The following is a 22478-nucleotide window of genomic DNA, read 5'->3' on the forward strand; positions in this document are numbered from 1 at the left end:
ACATAAAAGGCAAACCCCATAAAATAAAAATGTAAAATTCCCAACCAACTAAAAACATTAGGGATAAACTTGAAAAAAAAAAACAAAAATGATTAAAAAATGTAGATTTAATATGAAAGAGTGTCAAATTTTACACAAAAAAAAAAATAAATCAAATCATAAGCTATGCAATTGAAAAACAATTTCAATTAAGAAAATGATAAGAACAATTAAAAATAACAATAAAAAAATAAGGAGCATATTTGATATAAAAATAAAATATCAATGGATGAATTCAAAGATAAATTAATTGAATAAATAATTCAAGACCAAATACATTACAATAAAAAGAATGAGGACTGAATATAATATAAAGGACTTGTTTGGGATTGTGGCATCAATGACGGTTCATAGTACTTTTCGCTTAGAAATAAATCAAGATGAAGTTTTTTTTAAAAAAATATTTTTGATATCAATGCATCAAAACAATCTAAAAAAACATAAAAAAAATTTTATTTCAAGCAAAAAAAATTTCAAAATTTTGGGAACGCTGTTTGGACTGTGTTCTCAAACACACTAAAAAATTAAGTGTAAAGGGATGAGATTGAAAAAAAAAAATTAACCTAATAAATGATTGAAGGCCAAACACGTTGCAATTAAAATAATGATAACCAAATTTGATATAAGAAACAAAATAATTAAAGACCAAATATATTGCGATCAAGAGAAAGATGGTCCAATTTTACTTAACAAACAAATAATCGTTAGGCGGTGTCGGGGTGTTGCACGCGCCACACCAAGGGCGTGAGCGGCTCCTACTTGTTGGCACATGCAGAGCACGCTCCATTCACCTCTTGAATAAAATATTAATTTACATTTATAAAATTACCCATTCACCCTTAATTAATGTGAGTTACAAAAAAAGCAATGAGAAAAAACCAAAAGTGCCCCTTCCTCCCTTGTTAACCGAGATAATTTTTTAGAGTCATTTAAATAAGTTACTAATACAAAAAAAAATATATGTAAAACTCAAAAAGCCCTTGAGAACCGCAAATACATGTATATAAAAAAAATTGATCTATTTAGTTTTTATTTTTATTTAATTTAGATTATAAAATAAAATTAACTTTTTAATTACTTACTAGTTGATTTGGTTAAACTAGTATATTTAATGTATCTGGTTTACTTTAATTTAAACTTAAATAATTTATTTTGATTAATTAATTAAGTTTTAAAATTAATATATTTATAGAATGATACCTTTATTTTTTTTTATTATAAATTATTAATTTTAAGGGTTTAAATTTGCTCGGTCTAGACACCGTTAAAAACTTAACTCGGGACATGCTTTGTGTCAATCGGTAATTGGATGGACTTGTTAGGTTGGGCTGAATTTTAAAGACTCGACTTTCCACGCCTTCCCTTCAGCCCAACGATTATAGTTTCAAAATGCTTTCCCTTCAGCCCAACAAATTTGGGCCACGAAGCAGCCTGGACCCACATAAACCAGAAAAGGAAAACACCACCAAGGACCTGCATGGATTAAGATTCACAAAAAGAGGACACAATTGCACAAAAAGCTGCAAAAACTTTAACAAAGCAACGGTTCTCTAGATCTCACTACCTCACTAGTCTAATCTATTTCTCTCATATTTAACGAACAAATCTCAATTTAATTGACAAAATCAAAGCCCATAATCTCTCCCCTCCTTCTTCCAAAAATTCAAGCGTTTTTACCATCATCTCCAATGTAGCAGCAGCTGCTGCACTGAGCCACTACTAGTAGCTGCAGCTTTTCATGGTTTAGCAAGAAGGAAAAATGGCAGTGTCTGATTTGAACCTGACTCCGACGATTCTTTCTTCCTTTTCTTCTTCTCGTTGCTTTTACTTTTATTTATATCGAAATCCCGAAGTCGGTTTTAACAGAAAAAGGGATTGTCCAAAACGCTCTCTGCTCTGTTCAGGTTTTGTTAAAAAAGCTGCTTCCTCCTCCTTCTTTGGAATTGGAGTATCTGTTTATAGGGTTTCGAGAAAGAGTGATTTCGAATCCAACAACAGCAAGTGGATTTTGAATGCCACTACTGATACTCGCATTCTTGACATTGCCGCTGCTACAGCCACTGTTGAAATCCCCGTCACTTGTTATCAGGTTAGACGAACACAGTGAAGCTCTCTTTAGTTAGTGTTTTTGTTTTGTTGAGCTTTTAGATCTTGAAAATGACAGAGAAGTGAAAGTTGTTTATCTGGAACAGATTTTTTCAGTCCCATTTCAAGGGTTTAGATTGTGTTTCGCTCTTCTTGTTTGTAGGGTTTTTGTTTGTTTTATTTAGTCACGGTCTGCAGTTGAATGAATTGGCAGGTTGTTGGTGTTCCTGATAAGGCAGAGAAGGATGAGATTGTTAAGTCGGTGATGCAATTGAAAAATGCTCAAGTGGAAGAGGGTTATACCATGGATGCTGTTATGTCTCGGCAGGTGGGGAATCGAGATTGGAACTTGTGGTTTTTCTGATTTGCAAAAAAAATTGTTGACATGGGAAGGAAATTTTGGATTTTGTGATCTCTTACTTGTTGTTTCGATATCAGGATCTTCTAATGGATGTAAGGGATAAGCTTCTTTTTGAACCAGAATATGCTGGGAATGTGAGGGAGAAGATCCCACCTAAATCCTCTCTGCGAATCCCGTGGGCCTGGTTGTCTGGTGCCCTTTGCCTGCTTCAAGAGGTACAAGTCTGTGATATCTTATCAAATATTCTGGAAACGGTTTCACAGTTTTTAAGTGAGGATTGTCTTTTAGAAGAGACCAGATTGCTGTTTTGCATAGACTTTCAGCTCACTAATAGTTGCACTTGTTACTGTTCATGGTTTTCTGCTGTGTACCTTCCTCTGAAAAATTGCTTCACTGAATGATCACTATCCTTTTTTTATTGTTCCAATGTGGACATTTTCTTACTAGTATTAAGCACTGTCTTTCCTAGCAGCAGGATTTGGTATTAACATAACATGGTAGGATCTTTATTTCTCTGATACAGGTTGGGGAAGAAAAGCTGGTGCTGGATATTGGTCGAGCAGCTCTCCAGCATCCAGATGCTAAGCCATATTCTCATGATGTGCTTCTATCCATGGCATTGGCAGAGGTAAGAGAAATCATTTAGGAGGTCAAATTGTTGTGATTTTCAAGTAGCAGGGTTGTTATGCCCCCTTTTCTTATCATAGGTGCTTTCTTGAAGTGTGCACTTGCGAAGATTGGTTTTGAGAGGAACAAAGTGTCCCTCGGATTTGAAGCTCTTGCTCGTGCGCAGTGTCTTCTTAGGTGTAAAATCTCACTTGGCAAGATGGCATTACTATCTCAGGTCATTATGATTCTGTGACTTTCTCCCCTTCATTTAAGGATCTGTCTGGTGCTTGCTCAATTCATTTTATTATGGTATCTCTTTTTGCTTGTGCCCAAGATGGTGCTTGTGATCGAGTCAATCTGAATTTTCTCATTGGTCATGAAGCGGAGCAAATAAATAATCCATTATTAATAGAAGCTTTAGGACACATTGTTATCGCACTTGACAGTGCTAGAATTTTTACAAAGTGCTCCAGACAACAAATTTTATGTCCCACTTGTCTCATGCTGTGGAGTATTTTTCATTATCCACTGTCCGATGTAAATTTGTTGGGTTTGTGTGTAGATAGAAGAATCTCTGGAGGAGCTTGCACCTGCCTGCACATTGGAATTATTAGGCATGCTGCACTCTCCTGAAAATGCAGAACGGAGACGAGGAGCGATTGCTGCCCTGCGTGAATTGCTGAGGCAGGGCCTTGATGTGGAAACATCATGCAGAGTCCAAGATTGGCCATGTTTTCTGAGCCAAGCACTTGACAGACTCATGGCTACAGAAATAGTTGATCTCCTTCCTTGGGATGATTTAGCCCTTGTGCGCAAGAATAAGAAATCACTTGAGTCACAGAATCAAAGGGCTGTGATCAATTTCAATTGTTTCTACTTGGCGATTTTAGCTCATATTGCTCTTGGTTTTTCTAGCAAGCAAACAGAATTGGTATAAATCCTCGATTACGCCTTTTATTCTGTTCAGACAGTTTCCTGTCTTGCCTATCTCGATTGCTTTCTGTTTGCTAGGTCAACAAAGCAAAAACTATATGTGAGTGTTTGATGGCATCAGAGAGTATTGATCTAAAATTTGAAGAAGCTTTCTGCTTGTTTCTGCTCGGTCAGGTATATTTTGAGCTCCCTTCGTATTAGCATGCAGTTTCATTAGCATATTTTGGATTGCTTATCTTGGATTTTACCGGTCAATCATTCATATGCATCCTCCTCTTTTTCTCCCCAGCCCTCTGCCCTTCATTAATGGCACAGCTCTATTAACACCACAGAAGTTTTTTGTCTTTTAACTTTCAGGGCAATAAAGATCAGGTAGTTGAAAAGCTTCGGCAGATAGAATATAATTCAAATCCTGCTACAAGGAGTCTGGTCCCAGGAAAGGAGATTAAAGATGTCTCTGGTGCAAAACCATCATTGGTATGCCTTTTTACTCTGGCCTTGTGAGCTGTACATTGCCACATGCATGCATTTGAAGCATCAGGTGGAGAGCACAATTCGGAAGGCCCTAGTGAACTCTAGACATAGGTGTTGTCATTTTTTTTTCTACAATGGTCTTACCTTCTGTCAAATTAATTTAGCTGATGTTAATATGGTATGGTATATTTTACCTTCTGTCATTGTTAGAGGGGATATGAGGGAATTCGAGCTCCATATTCACAAGGGGCTTGCCTATGTGTTATATCAGCTATTGACTACATCCAACCCAATATCATATACATTTTGTTGGAGTCTTTAACGTGGTATCTCAGCTTGCCCATTATGTTCTGCATTTTTTGTTATTGTTTCCCTACGTGGTATTCTTTTAGATTATCACCGCCTTCTAATTTGCTGTATTCATGCTGTTTACATTCAGGAGGCTGTTGAATAATCTGTTATTGGCCTTATGTAATGTCCTTTTACATCTACCAATTTAAGATGTCCCTTTGCATCTGCCAGTATAAGCTTTTAGGCTGAATGGTATTAGAACCACTTTGGTTGTGCCTCAGATTCTACATGCAGGCCTTCTTTTGGTTATTTGGGCTGCTCAGTGGTCAATTTAGTATATTGTTGTTGGACTTGTGCTTAGAAGGGGGTGTCAGGGGGTGTCAATTTAGTAAGAAAAGGACCCTGTTGGTACATTAAAATCCTATTAGTGGGCCATGCTATCTCTAACTGTTCAATTTCACTATAGAAAATCCTAACTATTGGAGATCTGTCTTGCATGTTCATTTTCTTTAGTCTTTCCCCTTCACAGTTTCAGGACCTGTGATATGATTAAATTAAGGTTGTGCACTAGGTGATTCTTCTGATCATCATGATTCTCGAATGTTGATGCTTTCTCATGTCAGAATGCCTGCTGAACTTTACCAGGAAACATGGCTGAAGGATTCTGTGCTTGCTATCTTTTCAGATACTAGAGACTGCACTCCTTTGGTAAGAATCATATCTATGAAACACAAAATGAATGTAATCTCTTGCATTGGTGGGAACTGTTGTTACAACTATACTTTTCAACAGGTGAGCTTTTTTGGTGGTGAAAGGAGAGCTATTGCAAGCAAGAAAAGTAGAATAGCTGCACAAGCCACTGCTCCTGTATCCCATCGACCACTGTCTGACATTGCAATGAAACGAATGGATGCTGGGGAAACAATTCCATATATGAACTCTTCTCAACACTTTAGGTCTGCTGTCAAGCAATTAGCTCCAACTGATCCGCAAAGCTCATTGATATTATTGACCAAGAATGCCAGTGGAAGCAATGTGAATGAACCGTCAGTTCAATTGAAGAGAGATCTTGGTGTTTACAATAGAGGAACCTGGGAAAGTTGGTTAGAACGTGGAGATCTGGTTGGAAAGATAAGTTTTGTTGGAGTATTAGGGTGTATTGTGTTTACTACCTTTAAACTGTCAGGCATGAATGTGGGAAGGATGAGAATTGCATCTAGATTAACCTCTGATAGAACTAGTATGGGCACAAGTACCCTTGTCTGGACAACAGATTCTTCTCTTGATCGCAATGTTCACCCTGTTTATATTAGTCAAAGTGGTATTTTTGGCAGATTGAGAAATCTGTTGTCCATGATTAAAGTGCAGTTTGGAAACCGATCATATACTAAAAGATTGCAAGGTTCGAGGCTTGCTGCTAGTATATCATCTTCTATTGCAACAATATCTAGGAAGCAAATGCCTGTTGAAGAAGCTGAAGATCTTGTTAAGCATTGGCAAGCAATTAAAGCCAAAGCTCTGGGTCCTGGCCACCAAGTTCACAGCCTCTCTGAAGTCCTTGATGAGTCCATGCTTGCCGAGGTAAAACATATTTGCTGTGATAAGATATCCAATCATTAACCTGCCTCTCTAATCTTGTTAAGCTGAACAAGTGGCTTTGAAGATGCAATTCAGTTTTTGGTTCATCTGATTACAGTAACTTGCCCAGCTAAGTGACATTTCAAATAGCAAAAACATAATTCACTTTCCTTGTTCTATAACAGCTAATCAATCAGGTTATTCATTGTTGTAGCTGAATGCAGTATAGATAATTTGTTGCGTTCTTGTGGTCCAAACCAAAGATTTCAATTGTGGTTTCAACATTAATTTCAGTCAAGAATGAATATTATCGAAATTTAGTCTACGTTCTAGGGATATCATTTGCAGAACAATCTAATACCGAGTTTGAGAAAATATTAAATTGCCAATAATTAAGTAGACTACTAATATTTTGTTTGATTGTCAAGCTGCGTAGATACAGCTCCTCTGTATTTTTGTGCATGATGTAGTAAGGAAATACATTGCCAGAGTAACTACAAATTCTCACTTCCTGTTTCTTTCCTTGAGGTGCAAACTGTTGAGAAATTGCTTGCTTTGTTTGGGTTTTTGATCCACAGTGGCAAGCTTTAGCTGATGCAGCAAAAGCCCAGTCCTCTTATTGGAGATTTGTTTTGCTGCAACTGTCCATTCTGCAAGCTCATATTTTCTCAGATGGATATGGTGTTGAGATTGCAAAAATCGAAGCTCTCATCGAGGAAGCAGCAGAGCTGGTTGATGAATCTCTGCAGAAGAACCCAAACTATTACAGGTCAGTATATCCACGTTGCACATCAGTTCTGAAATGCTCGTGAGTCTCGACATCAATGAATATGTAGAGTTCTCTTGCCTCTTCCTCATAAAGAACAATAAAAAACGAAAATATTTTCAATAATCAGTCATAAACGAATCTTGGTATGCCTAGTAGTGTTTCTGCATAATTCGCCTTTCCCTTTATCCTTTTTAAACTTCTAACCAAATCTGTTGACAGTGAAGTCTCAATATTACTCTGAAGCCTGAATTCCGAAGTGTAATGTTCTAATTCTTTCCTTTCTTATATTTTTGTGCGTGATATCCATTGCAGCACCTACAAGATTCTTTATGTTCTAAAAAGGCAAGATGATGGATCATGGAGGTTCTGCCAAGGTGATATTCAAACAACATGATGATACCTTGAGTCGTGGAAATTACTAGCTAGCAAGTGATGACTTCTGTTGACCTGCTGACACGTAGCTTCTCCATCTTCAACTTCAACTAACGGAGAAGACCAGCAAGATTGTAAATGGTTAGGGTAGCAATGACTTTTACATAAGAGTGTAGCAAACAAGATAGATTCAACGTTGCGAGTGAATTGGCTGCCTTGGATGCTTACATAGTAAATTTAATTTTTTTATTTATTTACTCGTGGCTTCATTTTTCTAACAAAGTAAGGGCTTATCGTCCATGAGCTTGTTGAGAAATTATTTGTTGAATTAGATTATGATTGTTATCTTTAGGGAAATGGATTAAAATGAAGAAGAAGAAGAAGAACGGTGGAAGGATCGAATTAAATTTATTCAACATTTTACATGTTCCAACATCTTATAGATATTAATTAAATTTGATTTTTACCTCTGGAATCTCTCCCTTAAATGAAATAACAAAAAAGAGATTTCTAGGAATAAGAAATTTATGCGTAACTTGTATGAAATTTATTTTGCGCAAAAAACAAATAAAAAAAATCTAGGAAAGTGTTTAATTGTCTTCGTTTGTTTATTGAAAATTCAATGGCATCAACAGAAATTATTATTACTATATTTATTAATCACTTGTTATTCTTATTGTTCACACGATTATCAAATGCAACAATAGATTTAGTGTTTTATTCAAGGCAAAATTGTTTTTCCAATAGCCATATAAAAACTGATAAATATATTTTACAAATTATTCAAGGCAAAAATTGTTTTCCAATATAGAAGGTTTGGTGATAAAATATTTTAATTATAAGATACTTTTAGTTAAATATCATATATAAAACAAAAGTACCAAAATTGAAGTTACTTTTCTCATAAAATTGCCAATAACTTAAAATTTGATGTACTGGTGTAGATTTCTTTTTTTAATTCAAAATTCAAAATTAGTATTTAAAATATTTATTATTTTTTTAAAATTGTTCAGAAAAAAATTTAATCTAGATTAATATATAAACTCATCCGATAATATCCTTCATCATATACATTTTTTTAAAACTTATACATGTCCTTGCACAATTCCTGAAATAAACCTCCTAACTTGGTGAAAACAGCTCGGAAATTATTAAATTTATCGTAGAATCAACGTATCGTAGAATTCGAGGGTTTGAATTATTGTGAGAGCAAAATTGTTTTTTTTTCCTCTCAAAAATTTGAATCCAAGCTAAAATCAAATGAAACCAACCACGCCCCAATCAATTACAACAAAATTCTATTCTCTCGTCTTTCTTCTCCATTTCAGCTCCGAAGATCAATTTATTAAATCAATGAATTCTTTTTTTTTTTTTTTTAGTTTAACGTGGGTGTCCGGGCCAGCTTGCGCGTACCTCGACTAATCCCACAGACCCTGAAGTTAACGACCATGTAAACCTCCAGTGACCATCAATGAATTCTTTTTCTTGAGAGGAGTTCGAACAATTCATTATATCAATAAATTCTTCTTCTTCAAAGGAGTTCAATGTAGCTTGATTTTTATCGAAAGATGACGAGAAAAGTAAATCAATTTTATTTAGTTTATTTTGATTTGGTTGTTTTTTAATTTTAGACTAATTGTGGGGTCATTAAGTGGTTTTCAAAAGTTTTATATATTGTTTTGAAGTTTTTTAGAATGAGTTAAAAATTGAGTTTCTAGAATCCAAAAGCATGGATTCTGATTTTTCATTCATTAGAAATTACTGGAAAAATAGCTTGTCACTCACCTTAAAGAAAAATAAAATACAAAAGCAAACAACTCTCGAGGGACAAAATATATAAAAAAAAACCAAGCTTTTTTTTTTTTTTTAATTGAGGCCAGATGTATGGCCTTGACCATCGACACTTGTCCTTTTTTTACCTTTTTTATTAATTATTTTTATTTAAATATTAATTGATCTTTTTATTTTTTGTTAGTTGTGTGATACTTTAAAGGGATTATTTTGATTTGTATCGATTTTCTCTCTCTCATATAAAATTAACTGTATTTATTTGAAGTTTTTATAAAAACAATTGTTATTAGTAAAAAATATTTTGCTATGGTAAAATGAATGAAGATATTTTTTTTAAAAAAATAATTAGTGCAAAATATTGGTAAGTGCATCTATTTTTTTATTTCTACTATGAATATTAATTTTGTATTTTTAATATTTAATTAGTGTTAATAATTTTTTATTTGTTTATCAGTTTATATATTTCTTAAATTATATATTTTATAAAGAATAAATAATATCTTTTTATTTCTTGATTAACAAAAATTTATGATACATAAAATTATATCTATAATATATATTAAGTGTTGAAATTAATAATGATATATTAATCATAGTTATAAAATAGATGGCCCGACAAGATCAACCTAAGACCTGGTCGGTTTTGGGACTTGATTGACCTTGAGCCTAAACCAGGTTTAAGAGAAATGGAGAAAAAATTGAATTGGTTGAGCTCTTTATTCTCACTTTATTTATTGTTACTGTAGAGAAAAAAAAAAGAAAAGTGAGCAAAAAAAAATAAAAAATCAATTAAATTAAAAAAATTATAAAAAATTAATTGAAAAAATTGATCTGTGAAAAAGATCGATTAAACTTATTAGAATTTTTACAAAACTAATCAGTTCAGTTTGATTTTATAAGACTGAAACTGAAAAAATTGAACCGAATTCAAATAAAAAAACCAAGCCAAATTGAAAAAAAAATCAATAGAAACTAAAAAAACAAAGCCAAATAAAAAAAATTGAGTTAGATTGAAAAAACTAAACCAAACCCAAAAAATTGGTTTTTGTTCTAAATATAATCAAATAAAACCTAATCGGTTTGAATTGATTTCGGTTTAATTGTAGTGTTTTTTTAAATCAATTTAATTATTTTTTTAATAACCACAGGATAAAACATTTACACTCCGGCAATGTACGGTAAAACATTGATTTTTTTTTTTTTTAAATTTAGTTTTAATTCAATTACCAACTTTTTTGCTCTCCAACTCGGTGAGCAGAACCTTTTTCTCCAAAATCCGATGACTCGTCAAGCCGTCGCGAAACTACTCGGCTCGATCGCGTCACGCAAGCCTTCCTCCACCCCTTCTCTCTTCAACCTCTCACGGTCGCAGACTCGCAATTATGCGGCACCTCCACCACCACCTCCTGCGGTTTTCGTCGACAAAAACACTCGCGTGATTTGCCAAGGCATCACTGGCAAAAACGGCACTTTCCACACCGAACAAGCCATCGAGTACGGCACTAAAATGGTACAGCAAATTTCTTACGCATTTCTTATTTTTATAAGTATAATTCAAATTTAATTTTTATTATTTTTGATAATTTTATATTTGATATTCGGAAAATTGTTACATAGAAGAGAGACGTGGCGATGAGCAAATCTTAAAGTGCGGTTTGTTTGATTGTTTGGTGAGGTAGGTAGGAGGTGTCACGCCAAAGAAGGGAGGAACGGAACACTTAGGGCTTCCGGTTTTCAACACAGTGGCGGAAGCAAAGGCGGAAACCAAGGCTAATGCTTCTGTCATTTATGTTCCTCCGCCATTTGCCGCGGCCGCAATTTTGGAGGCAATGGAAGCTGAATTGGATCTTGTTGTGTGCATTACTGAAGGAATCCCTCAGCATGATATGGTAAAATTGATTTTTTTTTTCTTAATTTTGGAAATGAAATTACATTAGTTCAGTGATATGGTGATTTATCATTTGGAAGTTTGATAATTTGGTTGGCTGTGTTCAAATTTGTTTAACTCGAACTATTTAATTGTTAGTTTTATTAATGGTTTCTGGATAAATTAAATGCGGTAAATATACTGATTCGTGGTTGGATTTTGAATCCACGTGTAGTTGATTACTGGCTTGGATTTTAGGTTTGTTTTTGTTTTTTCTCTGTTCTTCTGGAAGTGATTTTGAGATAATGTTGACAAATTTCAGGTTCGTGTGAAGGCTGCTCTGAACAGGCAATCCAAAACTCGGTTGATTGGGCCAAACTGCCCTGGTATTATTAAACCAGGAGAATGTAAAATAGGTATAATGCCTGGTTACATCCATAAACCTGGTCGTATTGGAATTGTTTCTCGATCCGGTACTTTGACCTATGAAGCGGTAAGGCCTGATTTGATGTGATGATGATATGTTGATAAAATGTTAGTTTGGTTTGCTCTTTCGATTGATTGTTTGAAGAGCAAGACATTGTTTTCCTATTAAAAAAGTTTGTGTGTTTTCCCCAAGTACACCTTCAAATACACAAATTGCTTCCTTGAATATAAAATGAGAGTTTTATATGTCCATCTGCTTCAATTTTTAATTGATATCATCGAGGCTTTGTGACTTCAGTAGTTTCTTTTTGTCCTAAGCTACTTGTTATTTTATTTGTTTACAACCTTATGGGTGCAATTTTTTATTTTTACCTTTTTAGGTTTTCCAAACAACTGCTGTTGGCCTTGGACAATCCACTTGTGTTGGTATAGGAGGAGATCCTTTCAATGGAACAAACTTTGTTGATTGTATAGAGAAGTTCCTTGCAGATTCTCAAACAGAAGGTAAATTGTTCTCAGAAACATTTTCTTGCTTGCTTTAACTATTTGCAAATGAAGAATGTGGCAGAATTTGTTGCTAGGAACTTTCACACACATAGACAGACACAAACTCATTTATGTTCATATCAACTGTATCATTGAGCATGCTTTTACTGTTGATGATTTATACCTGGCAGTTTAGGAGCTGAAGATACATACATTTGTTTTTTATTCTGTCTCCTCTGTTTGTTTGAGGTTTTTGCTCGTGTAATGATTTAGTCTCTTGATTAACCTTGCTGTTTTATTACTTAGATGCTTTGAAGTGTCCACGTTGTCAGTCTCTGTTTGTGGCCTCAAATTCTTAGATAAAATGTTAGGGAAAAGTTATATGGTATCTGTATTTTGTATTTGTTTTCTTTGGAGAATGAGTTATCTCATTGTTGATAAATGAGTTTCTCCAAAACCACCTTTCAGTTTCTATGTTCTTGATTTTCCATTTCTTTGCTTTTTTTGTGTGGGGGTCGTTACTGGTTATTTTCTCCACATCTTTTTAATTTTTTCATTGTATTACTCTGTTTTTCATTTATTTATGTTGATACTCTGTAGATGTGTCAGAAAGAATTGCAGTAGATAGTGGACAAACAGGATATACATGTGAACTAGAATTGCGTTATGCATTTCAGGCATCATTCTTATAGGAGAGATAGGTGGGACTGCAGAAGAGGATGCTGCTGCATTAATAAAGGTAATGGCCATCCATTCATTGGTGGTTTCAGTTTGAACTCGGATTTTGTATATATAATCAGTTTTGTAACTAGATTACAACAAGTCCCTGTAAATTAATTATCTTATATTTTTGTAAAAAATTGATGGGAATATGGAATCTATTGGGTCATGAAATGCTATGAGATCTTCTGTAGTTGACTTAAATTATATATATCTATAGGTTTTCAGATTTATTAGTTTGATTGTGTCTATTGTCCTTTAAATAAAGAAATGTTTATTTTTATTTTTATTACTAAAGCAAAACCTCTGTTAAGGGGGAGGAGAGACAAATTCCACATGCTTCTTTGTTTTTGAAAGAACCGAGGTTGAACAGATCTAATGACTGAGATATCCTTTCAGTCATCATTCTTTGATTGATGATTCAATTATTGCCTGTCCATGTTACCTTTCAGTTTGATTTTACTTGTGAGAATTGAATTGGGGTTGTTGATAATGTGTTTTAGAGAGTGCTAGTGACGTGAGTATATAAATCTTTGATCAAGGTTATATAGTCAACAGTCTTGGTTTCTGTTCAAATGTGTTTGTGTCGAGTCTTTAAAGTTTTTGACTACTATTTTTTTTATAGAAAATCTCACGAGCATGCTTCATTATCAGAGAAAAAATAAATTATTGTGGACATTAGATAAGTCAATGTTTTATTAGAAATTGTAGGGTATATAACTTATTTCTTGGTAGATTGTATCTTAGGAGATTCTAGCTGCATTATTGCTACTGGATCTTGTTTTGCTGTCTGTTTATATGTGATCAAATTGAATTCATTCTAACAGGAAAGTGGAACTGACAAGCCTGTTGTGGCCTTCATTGCTGGACAAACAGCGCCACCAGGCCGTCGTATGGGACATGCTGGAGGTATAATGTTCTTGGTTGTGCACTTTATATTAATTTTATGCTTGCATTTTGTGTGCACATCTATGCGGGTTTACATTCATAGAGATTGAAGTAGGAGCAGGGCAGCTAAAAAATTCCAAGATGAATGTAGCGTCTTGCTGGGAGGTTTAGAGGGGGTTGAATTCATTGTGGTTCAGTATTCTTAAATTTGTGTTTCCCAAAAGGTGCTGAAGCTTTTGTACAACAAAATAATAATCCTATGTACAAGCTGTCAGTAGAGGTCCTGATCTTATAATTTTTTTTTGAAGTAAAAGATTGCAGGTTTTTCTATGATAATTAGCTCCAACTTTTTGAAATGGTGCAGCATGGCACTGTAATGGGTCTTAACCCCAATAGATGGTGGGATTAACAAGAAGAGAGTTAAAACCCTATACTTTGCAAAATTGTGGAAATTTAAACTTATGTGCAACTATAACATTCTAATGGCAACTTGAACATTTGGGGGTTGAAGATAATTCTACACATGGAGTCCTTTGAGGTTACTGTTTTATTGCAAAGAAATCTTAAAAAATGAGCAACAATTATTCTGCTTACTTTAATTAACTTCAGAGTATTTCTGGCTCTATACGTCGCTATCTTGAATTGAGGTCTTTATTAACCTATAGGTGATGATGCTAGCCTGAATGATAGATTTCTATTTGATTGTAAATTTTAACTTGTCATTTTCTGGATGCCAAGTTCGCTCGGTACCCTAATGGCCTTGACATCTTTATTTTTGGTCTCTGTGCAGCTATTGTCTCAGGTGGAAAAGGTACAGCACAAGACAAAATCAAGACCCTAAGGGAAGCTGGAGTTACTGTGGTGGAGTCTCCTGCAAAAATTGGTGTCGCTATGCTCGATGTTTTTAAGCAGAGGGGTCTCGCAGATTGATTTAGGCAAGTGAAGTTTGTCGTCCATTCTTAAAGAAGCGAATGCATCAAATTCTTGATAATTTGGTGTAACCCAAAAAAAGAAAAATCTTGATAGTTTTGGTGGTTTCCATCTTCCTCACAGCCAAGCATGTGACAGTGATGGGTTTCTTACGAATAAAAGAAGATTTTTGTTCTGCCCTTTGAGAAATTTGCAGTGGGACAGAAGGTTCGACATGGATTAATATCAAAAGATAATTGTATGTTATTGCTTCCATCATTGATGAAGCTCTTTTTTTTTTTCCATAGAAATCTGCAAAAGTTTTGTCCCTAATTTGCAGAACTGTCTCTGACATATTTCATCATCTATGGTCTCTCCAAATCGAAAGTTATTGCCCAAATATTTGCTTTAGGGTTTAAGACCCTTCCAAACCAACAATGTACCCACCAATTATCATAGTAATCGTTGTTTTCCTACATGGTTTGTATTTTCCTTCACTACTTTTTAGGAGACATCAAAAATTATTCTTCTGCTTGAGCAATTAGTGCCAGGAATCGGTATCCTATGCATATCAGAAATGTACTCCTACGAGGATTATAGTCGAGGATTGATAATATATAAGATCCAATTTGACGTTGAGATGAGTTTTAAAAGTGTACTTAGCATGAAAAAACATTGATTTTGATGTGCTGAATTATTATTTTAATATATTGTATAACAAGTGTTGCCAATTTCTCTTGGTCAGGGACTGCATCAAGTTACTCTTTCACACATCAAGCCTTTTTTTTTTTTTTTTTTTTTCCAGTTTTGATTTAATAAACCATATAGCTTATTGTTATTTAAAGAATCTGATTCCAACACCAGCACACCGCGGTTAATAAATGCAAGTTTCCTGGCTATAATTCCGATGCTATCGGTTCTTTCAATGGGTTCTTTTTCTTAGAAATCACTCAACACACAGGCTATAAAAGTGTTTGCGTATGCAATCCATTTCTTGACGGGTATACCACCATTCCAATAAAGTCCAAGAAAGAAAGGCACAGCATAAATCTGGGTTTCGGAATCAGTGCTTTAAGCAAACAGTACAAAGTAATTCAACTCTTCTGTTATGGGAAAAATTACAAGTGTTATAGTGCTGAAACATACACAATCGACACGGGACAGTGGAGAAGCGTTGGAAATGCTCCTAGCAAGGTTTGTCGGCTGGATAGATATGGTGGTGCCTTTTTGCATGGATCTTTGCATGCAGTTCACTACTGTTTGGGCCCATATGGGTTTATATGTGTTTTTGATTTTGAAAGTGAGCAGTTTAGGCAGTTTTCATTACCTCTACAATGTTCCGGTGACCGAGTTCGCGGGTTAACTGAGATAGCATTTTTGGAGTCCATGGTGACCACTTGGTGCTGTTCTTGGAAGATGAGAGGTTCCCTCCTAAGAAACAGGAAAACTTAGCTGCGTGACGATCCCGATGGTGCTGCTCTACCGATGTACGTGTTCTCATTGGGTGATCATGTTCATGCAATCTGGAGTCCGTTCAACCACATCTCGATATTTTCCTTCCGACATTTGCCCTATCATACAAGAGTTTTGGTACTGCTGCTTTTGCGCTTCGATCTGCTGTTAGCTTTCCCACTTGCTGGTTCTGCATCTTTTGATTTTGTTTTCCGTCCGATCTCCAATTTCGAGTTTGTTGTGTTCTTGAGCTTCTCGTGAAGCTTTCTATGATGGTTTTTTGTGATTCCACAATAGATTTGGGACCATCATGCATGACACCAATGCTCGAGAGCTCACACCCATGCCTCGAGTGACAAGTGCTGCATTTACATGTTGGCCAGTGAATGTCATCGTTCTGTGTGCTTCAGCTTCCTGACTTTGTTTTCTTTGACAATTCAGTTTTCATAACTGCTTTGACAGAGACAATCATCCATAACTCGATAGCTTATGGCCATAGTTTTTATGTAGAAGATATCACTTACTTGATTTGATTCTTCTCATGAGGACAATGCTCTAGACTCGAGAGGGAAACAAGCAAGCAAGATAAACAAAGCACGTCTAATGTCGCGTCTGCCCCTCTACAATTCAATCTCTCATGAGGACATTTCTTGATTACATGAGGACATTTCTGATTACATGTTGGCCAGTGAATGTCTCCCACTCCTTGTCACTCCTATGCCAGCGATTAAGACCACCATCACTCTAGGAGGAGATCGGAGTCGATTTCTATCATATATCCTTTCTCTCTCTCCACTGTTGTTTATTTCTAGGATAGACGTGTTTTGATGGAGAGAAAAAGGTGGGTCACAGTGGTTGGTGATGTTTGGTGGTCGGTTTTGGTGGCGGATAAGATGTTTTGGCCAAGAAATAGAGGAGAGGGGGCTACTCGTCCGTCGGAAAATAAAGGGGGATGCTGGGCAGCCATTTGTCGACGGGAGGAGATGGATAGGCGGTCACTATGATAGGCGGTGCTGGGTGTTTATAGGAGAGAGAGGGGGGGGATGTTATTTATCTTTCTTTTTTTTCTTTTCTAATTTTCTCCCCCTTTTTTATTTATTTTTTCTAGCCAATAAGATCCCAAATAAAAAAAGTCTTGGTCTCCTTCCTTTATCCTAGAAAATGCTAATCATAAATTGACAAATCATCCATCCCATCTCTAATCCACTTGGATTATCATTAAAGTTCATTTAACCCTCACTTCCCCAAACAAAACTTAATTAGCCCCTACTCTAATCACACTCTCTACTATGTATCAGGGCTTTACTACAAAAAAAAAAAAAAAACATAACATCACATCACTTCTCCTTAAAACCCCAAAGCTCAAGCTCCACACACCTTCATGAAACCTTAAAAATGCCAAAACCATAAGAATCACCAAGCCCCTCTTCAATTTCTCTCCAGAAACAAACCATGGCAGTCACCAAAACAGAACCCATAACCGGCAGCACAACAAAATCATCAGCACCACCACCATCAATGTCTCTTAAATCGGATCTGCTGTCAGCACTATCGCTCAAATCACTGAAACTCAAAACCAAACAACAAGAACTCCTGATCCGTGTCTCAATACTCTGTTTAGTCTATGTTTTAGCTTTTATCACTCGTTTGTTTAGTGTCTTACGTTATGAGTCAATGATCCATGAATTCGATCCTTACTTCAATTATCGAACTACCCTTTTCTTAACTGAAAAGGGTTTTTATGAATTCTGGAATTGGTTCGATTCCGAGAGTTGGTACCCTCTTGGACGTATCATTGGAGGAACCCTTTATCCTGGATTGATGGTTACTGCGGCCATTATGTACTGGGGTTTACGATTCTTACGTTTTGCTGTTCATATTCGCGAAGTTTGTGTGTTGACAGCACCGTTTTTTGCGTCGAATACTACCCTTGTTGCGTATTTTTTCGGCAAAGAGATATGGGACACTGGTGCTGGGTTGGTTGCTGCTGTTCTGATTTCGATTTGTCCTGGTTATATATCGCGATCTGTTGCAGGGTCTTATGATAATGAAGGGGTTGCGATTTTCGCACTGTTGCTGACTTTTTATTTGTTTGTTAAGGCAGTGAATACGGGGTCTTCAGCGTGGGGATTGGCGTCGGCTTTTGGGTATTTTTACATGGTTTCTGCTTGGGGAGGTTATGTTTTTATTATTAATTTGATACCGCTCTATGTGCTGGTGTTGCTGATTACCGGGAGGTATTCGATGAGGTTGTATGTTGCCTATAACTGTATGTATGTGTTGGGAATGTTGCTTGCTATGCAGATTCGGTTTGTGGGGTTTCAACATGTGCAGTCCGGTGAGCACATGGCAGCTATGGGTGTGTTCTTCCTGATGCAGGTTTGATGCTTAAATCTTTTCTTTTACTACTTACTACTTGCTGTAATGATTTTAAGTGGATTTGTGTAGTTTGCCTTAATTGCTTGTATTATGTTGGGTTTCTTGGAGATGAGGATGAGGCCAAGTAACAGAAGGTTTTTCTAAATGCAGTACTATGAATTGACAGTCCTTGAATTGATATTGTTGTTATCTTGAGCTGAATGAGATTTTGTTACTAGTGTTAAACTACTGAAATTCGAATTTGTTTTTTGTTTTGATGTCTTCACAGTTTAAACATGTCATTTGTTTTGCTTTAGTCTCTCAATCTAATCCATTTGCTTGATTTTGCCGGATACTCACAAAAATGTGAAGTTTGATGCTTGTGGAGTCTGCAACTCTATTTCTTAGATTTATGTAACTTTATATGATATTTGTGTGGCTTATATTGTCATTATAGGCTTTAACTATGTTAGTCAGAGAAAAAACGCTAATTTTCTTTGGATATGCACTAACACTGAACTATTTTTTCAGGTGTTTTATTTCTTAGAATGGGTTAAGTATCTGCTAAATGATAAAAAGTTGTTTAAAGCCTTCTTGAGGATTACTGTGACCTGTGCAGTGGGTGTAGGTGCTATTGCTCTTGGAGTTGGCACAGCATCTGGGTATATTTCACCGTGGACTGGCAGATTTTACTCTCTGTTGGATCCAACATATGCTAAGGATCACATCCCCATCATTGCATCTGTCTCTGAGCATCAGCCAACAGCTTGGTCATCTTTCATGTTTGATTTCCACATCCTCCTTTTCCTTTTCCCTGCTGGTCTGTATTTCTGCTTCCAGCGGCTGTCAGATGCCACAATATTCATTGTTATGTATGGCCTAACAAGCATGTATTTTGCTGGTGTCATGGTTCGGTTAATTCTTGTTGCTACACCTGCGGTATGCTTAATTGGTGCCATTGCTGTTTCTGCCACTATAAAGAATTTGACTATGTTGTTAAGGACTAAGAGCAAGGTCTCCCAAAGTGGTTCTACTAAGGGAACAGGTGGTGGAAAGGCTTCTTCTAAGGTGAGTTCTTTACACTTGATTTGAGTTTTTTTGCCCCTCCATTCTTTTGATTGGTTGTGAAGATGACTGGTTGTATTGTTGCTGAAATGAATATCAACTGTCCTTAATAAATTAGATGCTTGACAGAATCTGTTTGCCAATGAGCTTATTATCTATATTGGAAAACCAACTTATCTAAATAATGTTGCTATTCTGCATCGCTTGTGGGATAATGTCTAAAGTTGGTTTTAGGACGCCTTTTATTATTGTTCAGCCATGCTCAACTCTGCTTTAAGAGTCAGCAGTATTAGTGACTTCCTTTTTATATATTTTACTTATGCTAGGACTTGCTGCTGATCTCAAGACAACCCGTCCTTTTAGTCAAAGAGTTTTTGCTGATGGTGTTTTCTAATGAAGCTATCGATTTGCATTGCTGTTCCTGTCTCGTAGTCTTGATAATGTTAATTGCCTTGTGTTTAAGAGTTTGGAGTTGCATTTATATGATGGTGTCAATGTTATTGGCCTCTCTTTCACTGGGAATTGGCAAGAAAGTGATTTTTGATGCGCTACTTTATTGTGTTGAATAAATTATGAAGCTTTGATTTCAGTAATGCTGCCATTATTTGGTCATGGTCATTACCCTCTCCAGTACATTTGGACTAATACAACTTTTTGAATAATACTCCTATTGAATGCTATTGTATTGGTGGGAGGTTTCCTTTTGCTTTATTCTGGTTATTATTTTATATAGTGCTGGTTGTGTTTGATGTATGAGCAGGCTTTGCTTGATCAGTCTCCACCTTTTCAAAGAAATGGTGCTATTGCATTGCTTTTGGTTGTATTTTACTCGCTCAGTAGGTATGCCATACATTGTACCTGGGTTACATCAGAGGCCTACTCGTCTCCTTCAATTGTCTTGGCTGCAAGGGGTGCCCATGGTAACAGGGTGATCTTTGATGATTACCGTGAGGCTTACTTTTGGCTTCGACAGAATACTCCTCCAGATGCTAAGGTGATGTCATGGTGGGATTATGGGTATCAGATCACTGCCATGGGAAACAGAACAGTTATTGTTGACAATAATACCTGGAATAATACACACATTGCCACTGTTGGCCGTGCAATGTCATCTTATGAAGATGAGGCGTATGAGATAATGAAATCACTTGATGTGGATTATGTGCTAGTTGTCTTTGGGGGTGTTACAGGCTATTCTTCTGATGATATCAACAAGTAAGGCTCCAACGTTTCTAATTGAACATGATATGCATTTTATAAGATCCTGAATCAGTTTACAGTCCATAGTTTGCGTTCTTCTAAATAATTTGAATTTGAAAAGTTTAGCATATGCCATTGACATTACCTGACCCTTGAACCATATTCTAATTGGTTCAGGTGGTAGTGGCTTTATGTAATCTTAAATTCAGAAGTTGATCCCATCTTAAATTCATTTTCCCTCCCATGTTAAACCTTAGACTGTGTGGAACATTTCTTATGCTGGACTGATTGCTGAAGCTTTCAATTATGGTCTGTACTGCCATTCTCATTTCTGGTTTGTGAACTTCTCTGGGCAACAACTTTGATAACACCGATCTTCTTTATGTTTGTGGGTAGTGTAGTTTTTCATGTATCTAATAAAGTTATTCATTTGCACCAGGTTTTTATGGATGGTGAGAATTGGAGGCGGAGTATTCCCTGTAATTAAGGAACCCGACTATCTTGTCAATGGAGAGTATCGTGTTGACAAAGGTGCAGCTCCCAAGATGTTGAACTGTCTCATGTAAGTTGCTGTTTCGTATTCGTGTTTCAAATTTGCTTGATTAGTCTTGTTTTATGTTTTACTATTTGATATTTATCCCCCCCGATGAACTGAAATACGGTATATTCTTTTTTCTTTCATTTTCCTCTAAAATTCCATGCCTCTGTTACATCTAATACCTTTGGCTGTAACTATGTCTTTCGTGATAATTCTATTGCGCCACTTTAGTTGATCTGCTATTTTGACCTTTAACATTATTGTGAACCAAGGAAAATTTGAGTTCCAACATTGAGAAAAGTCTAGCCTCAGTGAATTATGATCGAATATTGATCACGTGTTACCCAGCGGTTCTTTAGAGAAGTTATACCATGTTTTGTTGGTGAATAGGTACAAGCTATCCTACTATCGATTTGGAGAGCTGGTGACAGAATATGGGAAACCTCCAGGGTAAGCTCAACATCCCTTGCCTTCTCTCTCAATTTGTTTAGAATTTACAGGCACTGGGTGTGGCTGGTTGGAGTCTTTCTGGAAGTGACTGCCTCGTGATTACTGTTCGGACTCTCTTTCGCTCTGTGAAGTCGATCATTCCCAAGTTTTTCTTGTTTTTTTGTAATTGTTTTTCTTGTTTTTTTGTATTTGATCTGTGCTTTGGTAGGTATGATCGAGCAAGGGGGGTCGAAATTGGAAACAAGGACATTAAACTTGAACACTTGGAAGAGGCATTTACGACATCTAATTGGATCGTTCGTATTTACAAGGTCAAGCCACCAAATAACAGGTGGTGAAATCTCTCATTCTACTGAGGAGGGAGGAGAAGGGATTTGGTTGTTCTTGAGTCTTGGGAGATAGATTTGGCCATAGAAGTAAAAAATTATTAGTAAGAGATTGAGCTTGTAACATTCAAGGCTTTTGAATTTTCTGGACCCGAATTTTGGTGTTTCCTCCATCCCTTCACCCCCATCCATCAGAGCCATTTATCATGCTATATTGCTGATAAACCATCTTAGATCCTCGACTGGTTAGTATCAAACTAGATATGGTGTCCTTCCTTTGCGCGGCCAAACAAATTTTTTTAATTTATAGAAAGTGACAGGTCAAAAAAATTTATGTCTCAAGTTATTGGTTAAAAGTGATAATTTAAATAATATAAAAATAAAAAAAAAAAAAAAAAAAACTACATACAACCCTATTTGAATTATCAAACAACTAATTGAAAGAAAACTAGAAAAAAAAGAGTTAAACTAAAAAAAAAAAAAAAACATTA

General features: G+C 35.8%; 3 protein-coding genes and 1 non-coding gene across 4 annotated transcripts; all 4 read left to right on the forward strand.

Annotated features, from left to right (window-relative positions):
• The first annotated feature begins 1531 nt into the window (after positions 1-1531).
• Positions 1532-7768, forward strand: LOC118044367 (plastid division protein CDP1, chloroplastic). The gene is made up of 12 exons (XM_035052634.2): positions 1532-2128; positions 2339-2452; positions 2563-2700; positions 3009-3113; positions 3207-3329; positions 3657-4025; positions 4106-4201; positions 4385-4504; positions 5438-5500; positions 5585-6373; positions 6949-7139; positions 7452-7768. The coding sequence occupies exons 1-12, from the start codon at positions 1799-1801 to the stop codon at positions 7531-7533; spliced, it is 2520 nt and encodes an 839-aa protein (XP_034908525.1). The 5' UTR covers positions 1532-1798; the 3' UTR covers positions 7534-7768.
• Positions 7769-10509: 2741 nt separating this feature from the next.
• Positions 10510-15074, forward strand: LOC118044366 (succinate--CoA ligase [ADP-forming] subunit alpha-2, mitochondrial). The gene is made up of 7 exons (XM_035052633.2): positions 10510-10812; positions 10982-11191; positions 11492-11662; positions 11976-12099; positions 12759-12820; positions 13629-13710; positions 14480-15074. The coding sequence occupies exons 1-7, from the start codon at positions 10582-10584 to the stop codon at positions 14617-14619; spliced, it is 1020 nt and encodes a 339-aa protein (XP_034908524.1). The 5' UTR covers positions 10510-10581; the 3' UTR covers positions 14620-15074.
• On the forward strand, positions 13112-13243 carry LOC118044404 (small nucleolar RNA snoR111). The gene has a single exon (XR_004686777.1). It is a non-coding gene; the product is annotated as a small nucleolar RNA snoR111 (small nucleolar RNA).
• Positions 15075-17325: 2251 nt separating the features above from the next.
• Positions 17326-22143, forward strand: LOC118044364 (dolichyl-diphosphooligosaccharide--protein glycosyltransferase subunit STT3B). The gene is made up of 6 exons (XM_035052632.2): positions 17326-18429; positions 18940-19476; positions 20234-20688; positions 21113-21235; positions 21602-21661; positions 21870-22143. The coding sequence occupies exons 1-6, from the start codon at positions 17503-17505 to the stop codon at positions 21997-21999; spliced, it is 2232 nt and encodes a 743-aa protein (XP_034908523.1). The 5' UTR covers positions 17326-17502; the 3' UTR covers positions 22000-22143.
• The last annotated feature ends 335 nt before the right edge of the window (positions 22144-22478 follow it).

Source organism: Populus alba, chromosome 12 (assembly GCF_005239225.2).
Source record: "Populus alba chromosome 12, ASM523922v2, whole genome shotgun sequence".
NCBI classification, from domain to species: domain Eukaryota; kingdom Viridiplantae; phylum Streptophyta; class Magnoliopsida; order Malpighiales; family Salicaceae; genus Populus; species Populus alba.

Bases quoted from the DNA above. Each gene is read 5' to 3' on its own strand.
- LOC118044367 (XM_035052634.2), top strand. From the start codon at position 1,799: ATGGCAGTGTCTGATTTGAACCTGACTCCGACGATTCTTTCTTCCTTT. The intron at 2,129-2,338 runs GTTAGACGAACA...ATGAATTGGCAG, and splicing joins TCCCCGTCACTTGTTATCAG to GTTGTTGGTGTTCCTGATAA. The intron at 4,026-4,105 runs GTATAAATCCTC...TCTGTTTGCTAG, and splicing joins CTAGCAAGCAAACAGAATTG to GTCAACAAAGCAAAAACTAT.
- LOC118044366 (XM_035052633.2), top strand. From the start codon at position 10,582: ATGACTCGTCAAGCCGTCGCGAAACTACTCGGCTCGATCGCGTCACGC. The intron at 12,100-12,758 runs GTAAATTGTTCT...TATGCATTTCAG, and splicing joins TGCAGATTCTCAAACAGAAG to GCATCATTCTTATAGGAGAG. The intron at 13,711-14,479 runs GTATAATGTTCT...GTCTCTGTGCAG, and splicing joins TCGTATGGGACATGCTGGAG to CTATTGTCTCAGGTGGAAAA.
- LOC118044364 (XM_035052632.2), top strand. From the start codon at position 17,503: ATGGCAGTCACCAAAACAGAACCCATAACCGGCAGCACAACAAAATCA. The intron at 18,430-18,939 runs GTTTGATGCTTA...CTATTTTTTCAG, and splicing joins GTGTGTTCTTCCTGATGCAG to GTGTTTTATTTCTTAGAATG. The intron at 21,662-21,869 runs GTAAGCTCAACA...GTGCTTTGGTAG, and splicing joins GAATATGGGAAACCTCCAGG to GTATGATCGAGCAAGGGGGG.